Here is an 8,250-nt window from a genome sequence, read left to right on the forward strand (position 1 = left end):
GAATAACATTTGAAATGCATTCGAGGGCCAGAGAAGGATACAACTAGAAGTAGCGGGGGCAGAGCTCTGGCAGGTTTTAGGTCAGTGGAGGATCAGAGTTGAGGGAAGAAGCGGAGCTCACCCGAAGGGAGCCGGCACCTCCAGCTCCCCCAGCCCGGCTCCTGGGCTGGCTCTCACCCAAGTAGCCACAGGGGCCACCTAAACCCCACGGCCCGTCTGCGGCCGGTCAGAGCTCCCTGGGCAGGAGGAACTGAGAAGGCTAGAGATGAGCCTTCCAGGCTTTTGAAGCCCGTGCCTAACTCAGAGAACAAAAGAGAGCTTCCCAAGGAGGTGTTAGCGCTAACAGCCAACATCTCCATGATAATTGAGTGCTTACAGCATTCACCGAAACAGAGAGATCAAAACCCTTTTCCACCTAAGGCGGCTGAAGCTCACACTCCTCTGCCCAATGAAAGTGCCAGAGACGACCTGAAACAGGGCCGCTTTCTCTCACTTTCTATTAAAACAAACGCAGCGGGCAGTAAGGTTTGTAACATTTCTGTGGACAAAGAAAACAAAGAAGAAGGAGCCTGACCAAGACGTGGTGCAATGACACCGTAAAGCTGCTGTAAGTATCCTTTTAATAAAGCCACATCCATGTGACGTACGGAGCTGAGCTGGTGTCAACTCCCCCCCTCTCATTTGTTCAAAGCATTTGGAGGGCTAACCTTCTCTCCATGGACTCCTGTCCATGGATCACGTATCCTGTCCTCCCTAGGCCAGCATAAAACATAAACCCAATATAAACATTGCATTGTATCCTGTGGCAAGTTCAACAAAAAAATCAATTGCGTGCTCCCACTGTTCTGGAGTGAATTTGTACCGTCAGCTCAGCTGGTAATGCACAAACCTGATAGGAAGGAAAATGGAAGCACTGGCTGGAGTCTATCATGAAAAGAATTCTTGAACTGATGTGCTCAGTAACACTTGGTATCAAGAAATAAGATTTAATTAGTCAGGTTATTAAATAATGCTTAGTAGGCTTTAAAAAAAAAAGTCTGGTTTGAGATGAATTAATTTCACATTTGTTTTTACAGTCTCAGTGCTTAAAATAGGCTGCCTCAGGAAACAGTGTGATCAATATTACAAGACAACGTGATCATCTTGTGTGAGAACCATGTTCTCCAGCAACTGTTTCCTACGTTGGAATTGTAGAAAGCAGCACCAGACCGACCCATTATCTGATAATTTTACACCTTTGATAATGTATAGTTTGGGCTGAAAATGTACTGGTTGGTCCTGTATTAGAAAGTAGTGCAGATCATCTTTTTGTTTTATTAATGAGGAGGAATATCATTTGAAGGATGTACAGTAGAAAACATATTTTAGACAGAAAGTGACTGATCTGCTCAGCAGTTGCACTGCTCAGCAACAGCTAAAACATCAGTGTTCTCATGTATACTGTTCTCATCAACAGTATTCTCATCCTAAATCCCTATCACAGCACTGTACCAGCTGCCAGGAAGAAAGTTAACTCTATTCCGCCCAAAACCACCTGGTAACACAGATTCTCAGTATTTGCACATCTGCATGTTAAAAAATCACCTCCTGCTGCCCCCACCCCAGCTGCATCCTCCTTCTGAAGCCCCACCTGGAAGTTGTCCTAGAATAAAATAGGTGGAAATAGAAAGTGGAATAGGTACTCTGACACAATCTAATTTGTGGAAATAATTATTCTAGAATAAGAATGTTGGGGGTTTTCCCTTCTGGACGATCATATTCAGTTTCCAAAACCTACATGCTCTATCTGCACTACTTCCCCCATTTGATTTCTCATCTTACCAGCTCAATTGGTGAAGACAACACAGAGTGGCTACCACTGTGTCACTCACGTAGGCACTGGCTTTCCAAAGATGGCACAGGGGTTAAAGTCCAGCTACCTTGCCTTTAGTAAATGTAACATCAGGTGAACTACTTCAGGGGTAAAAAAGACAGAGGATTTTGGAGTATAATATAGTCAAAGCCAACACAGTTGGTTAGGCAGATGACTTACATGAACTGAAGGGAGTAAGAGAAAAAAAACAAGTTGAAGGAAAATCAGGATCATTAAGAAAATTTTTCATTTTCCATATATAAACCAAGGAATTCTTAACATTTTAGACTGAGAGACTGTTACTGACCCTCAAGAGCACAGTGAGCACCAGCACGGCTTCTATTAGCATTTATTAATAACAGGACAATGATGATATAAGTGATGCACAGTTTGCATGGTTATGTGCATCACATACAGATTACGTCCCAGAATGTGGAAACAAACGTTAAACAGCTTCTGCTAAAATATCTTCTGTGAGTGCTTTCCGTATTACGAAGCATGCCTCTTTGTGCATTTTTATTTTTACTATTGCTTCAGGGTTTTTTTGAATGTATCAAAAATCTTCTGCTAAAATGTGCTTGACATTTTTTCCCCTCTTCCAAACATTATTGTCAACGAATGCTATTAAAATAAAAGGCATATTTAAAAAAATATCCTTTCTTCCCCTCTGCACATAGTCAGTCACCATTTTGAAAGAGGGTGTATTGAAGCTATGAATAAAGTGAAAAAAGAGCATGCAATAATCAGAGCCAGTGGAATACACTTTACCTCAGGCTCCATCCTTGCTGGGCTTCTGCCCGAGTGTGGCTCCTGGCTGCTGCTGAACTCTGTCACCTCTGCTTTTTTTCCTCTGCAAATGCTTCATTGCTTTTTAGTTCTAGAATATGCTCTTTCAGCTGTTGAAAGCTGTTGCCTTAGTAAAGCTCTGTGAAAGAAACAGAACATTTTATTACTGCGGTTGCCCTCTTATGTCTTCTAACAGGTCTGTAGAGTAGAACCAGCCATGATGGCTAGCTGCAGGCTCCATCTAGTCCAGCGTCCTCACTTTTTTTGAGGCCAGAAGAGGAAGGTTAGGGAAACATTGTAAGAACAGTGCAAACATTGAGGGTTACCTCCCCTGATGTGTTCTTCCTTCCTTTCCTAGCCCTTTGCTTTTGGGCTTTCTGAGCCCAAGGTGCTAGACTTGGTTTTCATGCACAACAGCCCTTGATGGATTGTTTTCTTCCACTCACATCTGATCGTTTCGGATGGTGCCCTCTGTAATGTCTGCAGCTCCTGCTCATTGAGCTCACTTCTATGTTCAGTATTTGGGTACATTTTTCCATTTTTGGCACCCACAACTCTGTTGGAAAATGAACTCCACAGAGTAATTATGAATCATCTAAAAAAATACTTCTTTTTGGTAATTTAATTTTTTTTGTTCCATGTCTTCATGTGATTCCCTCTCATTCCTGGATTATGAAAACTAAGACATAATCATTTCTTATCTGCCTTCTTTGTACTATCAGTTTTATAAACCTTCATTATATTCTTCCTCAGCCATCTGGTTTTCAAGCTGAAGAGTCTTAGCCTATTTAATCTCTTTTCATAGAGAAGCTGTTCCGTGTTTCTGCTCATCCTAGTTTCATCCTAGTTGCCCTTCTTTGTATCATTACTATATCCTTTTAGAGATGCTAAGACTAGAAATGCACAGTATTCGAGGCTTATATTCAGCAGAATGCTGTCTTCTGTTTTGCTTTGATTTCTAACATCTCATTTCCCTTTTTGGCTACCACTGTGATTCCTACACACAGCAATCCCACAGGTTTGTTTTTTTTTTTTTTCTAATGACCATTTGAGAGACTATTCTTGTAAATTATTTGATTTTGTCTCTCTTTGAAAGCATTTTGAGGAATTTTGCCAATGCTTGTCTGGGCGCTTCTCAGACCCAGGAACCTAATGACTATTGGGTAATATCTGAAGTTCAGTTGCGAATGGATGTGGAGTCACGCTTCCACTGCCATGCAAACTTTCCTGAAGGTATGCTTAAGACATCTAGGAAGCAAACTAACTAAAGTTAACACCAGTTAATGCAACCTCTCAACAGCAGAGGTAAAGATATTAGAAAAGGATGGTTATCCTTAAAGGCGTTCCAACAGTCAGGTGGTCCTTGCTAATGTGGGTAGAAGAGATGAGTATGCTGGAGGAAAAGCCCCAGCAGCAGAAGTGGTGTGACAATATACAGGATTTTAGGGTTTATCAGCAGGACTCAAAACTCAATGTGATCGTACGTACAGGTAAAATTTTAAGTAGTTAAGATAACTAGCAGCTACCAGTGGGTTTTTTGGTACTGGCATGAATTATTTATGAAAATAAAGTGCCCCTGCAGTGATTTTTCAGTTGGTACTTTGCCTCCCCTTCTCAAGAATTCTATAAAGAAAATAAATTCTAATAAATAATTGGGAACAAAGATTACAGGGTTCCCTTCCCTTCTCCATCCCAACTTAGAGATTCATTGTATTTTTAGAATAAGGATTTTTAGAAACGAAGAGCTACAGAAAATTAAGTCATTAGTCTATACATCTTAGTCAACCCATTTTAATCCACTTCATTTTATTCATCTGTTACAGAAAGGCAATATTTACTTACATAACTCAGGAGTGCCGTGAGTGATAATTAATGCTTATAAGTAGTAGTGTGATTAAAATGAAGAGCTATGCACTTCCAAAGGATTATTAATTTTATTATCATCGTTATTACTATACTGAGCTATTGTAAATTACTGAAAGATAGCCAATTGCCATGGATTTTCTTGAGATGACTTTGTAAGGTATTAAACGGAGAGCGTTACACTGCAGAAAACTCATAATGAAGTTGTAAAACTGAGATTATATCCTATGCCTTAAAATGGTATTGTCCATACTGGAAGTAAAAAAGTAAAAATAATTAATAAATGCTGATTAACACAAAAATGTACTGATCTGACTTCTATCTACAGTGACTCATTTACCACTTGCTGAAAATTCCCCATCTCCGTCTCAATGATTTTCAAGCCGCATGCCAGAAATGTCTGTATTTTCAGGAGAAAGGTTATGGCCAACGATTTTAGGCGGCTGGGTTTAATGAGGGCCCACCTGTCAGCTGAGCTGCTGGATCTGGTGGTGGGAGCTCCAGCCAGCTTCTGTGGTCCAGCAGGCGATGAGCCTCTTGCCAAGCTGCTGTCACCCCATGGCTGTGATCAGGCACTCCAACGCCCGAGTGTGACCACCTGCAGCACGGCTGGATCCAGAGATGCCCGGCCCCAACGTCGGCAGCCCCAGGCTCTTACCCTCTCCATGGCAGGAGACACCTCCCTTGCCCAAACCCACCTGCCTGCAGGGCTGTGCTCTGAAGTGTGCTGTGAAATGAATCCCATGGTTGAAAACAGCACTAACACCATCGTCTGTGGGTTGGTTTGTTGGTTTTTTTTTGAAAAATGGGCCATTTATAAAAGCTGGTTTGGAATATGGCTGCACCTCGAGACTGTCCCCATGAAGATTTAAAGCAGTTTTGTTAATATCCACTTTAAATGGTTATTTGGATTAATATTCTTGGGTTTCCCTTGAACACAAGCTGAATTATACTGAGAAGAAAATTCATTTATTTCCCCCAGCAGTAAGGAATAATTTCTTACGCATAATTTCTGCCTCTTATTTGACTGGCTTTCTAGACATTCTAATTTAGGTTCTTGATGAGTTGAGAATAAAAGATTTCCCTATTCTAAACGGAAAGATTAATTACAGAACAAAGACTGTCTATGAAGAAAAATGTTATTCCTCGCCCTTTACCAATGCTGAGAAAGTAATTAGTTAGGCGTCTAATCAAACCCGGAGTAGGATTTGTCGGGAAGGTTAAGCCCTTGCTGACACCTTGCTGTTATGGGTGGTGGAAAGAACCCTGGTGTAATTGAAACAACCCAGGAACCCGACAAGACACTGCCCGCATCAGCAGCCTCTGCGGGATCGGGAGGCACAGTCCAGAGGGACACGGGATTTCATGAGGGCTGACAGAATTTGTGCTATGAAGTGACAAGAGCAGCCATGCCCGGCAGGAAGAAATGGCACTGTGGACTCAACCGGGTGGTGACTTTCACAAAAGGGCTCAACCAAAGCAAAGACTGAGCTTTTTTGGACTTCATTGGGGATATCCCTTGTTGGAACACGAAGGCGATCCCAACAATGCTGTGAATGTTTCAGTGTCAACAGGATGGAGAATGGGCTGACAGGAACTGCACAAAGTTCAACAGGGAGTGCAAAGTCCTGCGCCTGGGGAGGAGCAACCCCATGCACTGATAAATGCTGGGAGCCACTCAGATGGAAAGAAGCCTGGCAGAAAAGGACCAGGGGATCTTGGTGGACACCAGGTTGCATCAGCCAGCAATGAGCCCTTGCTGCAAAGAAGACAAATATCATCCTGGCCTGCATCATCATAGAATCATAGAATGGTTAGAGTTGGAAGGGACCTTAAGGATCATCTAGTTCCAACCCCCCTGCCCTGGGCAGGGACACCTCCCACTAGAGCAGGTTGCTCAAAGCCCCATCCAGCCTGGCCTTGAACACTTCCAGGGATGGGGCAGCCACAGCTTCCCTGGGCAACCTGTTCCAGTGTCTCACCACCCTCACAGTAAAGCATTTCTTTCTGGTATCTAATCTAAATCTCCCCTCTTCCAGTTTAAAACCATTACCCCTTGTCCTGTCACTGCACTTCCTGACAAAGAGTCCCTCTCCAGCTCTCCTGTAGGCTCCCTTCAGATATTGGAAGGCTGCTATAAGGTCTCCCTGGAGCCTCCTCTTCTCCAGGCTGAAGGACCCCAGCTCTCTCAGCCTGTCTTCGTAGAAGAGGTGACCCATCCCTCTGATCATCTTCGTGGCCTTCCGCTGAATACTGAATACCTGAAGGGAGGGTGTAAAGAGGACGGAGCCAGGCTCTTCTCAGTGGTGCACAGTGATAGGACCAGAGGCAATAGGCACACACTGAAACATGGGAGGAAGCCCATTTCTCTGTTTTCTGAACATCAGGGAATGTCTTCTTATTGTGAGGGTGACTGAGCACTGGCACAGGTTGCCAAGGGAGGTTGTGGAATCATAGAATGTCTTGATTTGGAAGGGACCCACAAGGATCATCGAGTCCAACTCCCTGTTCCTTGCAGGACTACCTAAAACTAAATGATATGACAAAGAGCATCGAGATGCCCCTGGAACTCTGGCAGGCTTGGTGCTGTGACTACTCCCTGAGGAGCCTGTTCCACTGACCAACCACCCTCTTGGTGAAGAATTTTTTCCTAACGTCCAACCTGAATTTCATACAATTTCCTCATGTCCTATTACTGATCACCAGAGAGAGAAGTTGCCGTTCTTGGAGATATTCAAAAGCCATCCAGACATAGTCCTGGGCAACCTGCTCTAGGTGGCCCTGCTTGAGCAGGGAGGTTGGACAAGATGACCTCCAGAGAGGTCAGTCTCTCAGTGATTCTGTGACTTACAATGTTCTTGAATGATTGGCCTACAGGTTGATGTCAAAGAAACCTGCTGCAACAGAATAGATGTATTCATTAGTATATGGTGGATATCACCGTATGATGTCTGTCTGTCTTTCATTCAACCTTTGCTCTTCCTTTGGGGGAGCTTGCTCATTGAAGCACCCAACCGAATCCTTACTTCATGAAAGAAGCTATCTTGGCCCACTGCGCTGTGAAGAACCTCGTCCTTGCAGCAAAGAGTTGGGTTGATGGTTGGACTTGATGATCCCAAGGGTCTTTTCCAACATAAATGATTGTATGATTCTATGCTTCTAAGACCAACGCCGGCACAGGGCAGGGTGGTCACACCCCACCATGGGGGAGCCTTGCACCATTCTCCCCCATGGAAGGAGCCGCCAACCGGGACACCCTACTGGAGGTGGGGCCAAGCGGGGCCCAGCGGCATTCCAGAGTTCCCAGTTGGTGTCCCTTGGTTACCCAGGTCACCCCCGGCGAGCCCGTCCCCTCCCGCCACCCCAGGCCGGCCACCCACCCGTTATCCCCACCTCGCCCTCCCCACGGCCGCCTCCGCCGCCCCGGGGGGGGCGGGGCTTGGCCCGCCCGTGGCATTTCAAACGGGCCAACCGCCAGGCGCGGAGGGAGGGCGAGAGGGGCGGGCCGCCGCGCAGTCCCCGCCTGGGATTTTAAAGCGCCATTTTGTGCCGGGCGGCAGGATATCGATCGTCGCTCTTCGCCCGGCGGCGCGCAGGCGGCGGGGCGCGGTGAGGCGGCAGGCGCCCGGCGGCGGCCCAGCTGCGGCCGGCGCCGCTCCCTTCTCGGCGTCCCTATCCCCCTCTTCCCCGCCCCGCTCCGTCCCTCTGCCTCCATGACCCGCAGTAGGAAGCAGGCGGCGCTGGAGAGA

The 8,250-nt window shown here is 45.5% G+C and overlaps 1 protein-coding gene across 1 annotated transcript in view; it reads left to right on the top strand.

The window, feature by feature from the left end:
* The first annotated feature begins 7,731 nt into the window (after positions 1 to 7,731).
* Positions 7,732 to 8,250, top strand: part of CCDC71L (coiled-coil domain containing 71-like) — a 1,290-nt gene continuing 771 nt past the window's right edge. Inside the window, exon 1 of the mRNA XM_014963366.1 lies at positions 7,732 to 7,767. Coding sequence (XP_014818852.1) covers positions 7,732 to 7,767 — 36 coding nt within the window. The remainder of the gene's footprint in view (positions 7,768 to 8,250) is intronic.

Source organism: Calidris pugnax, unplaced genomic scaffold (assembly GCF_001431845.1).
Source record: "Calidris pugnax isolate Ruff unplaced genomic scaffold, ASM143184v1 scaffold44, whole genome shotgun sequence".
Taxonomy (NCBI): Eukaryota; Metazoa; Chordata; class Aves; order Charadriiformes; family Scolopacidae; genus Calidris; species Calidris pugnax.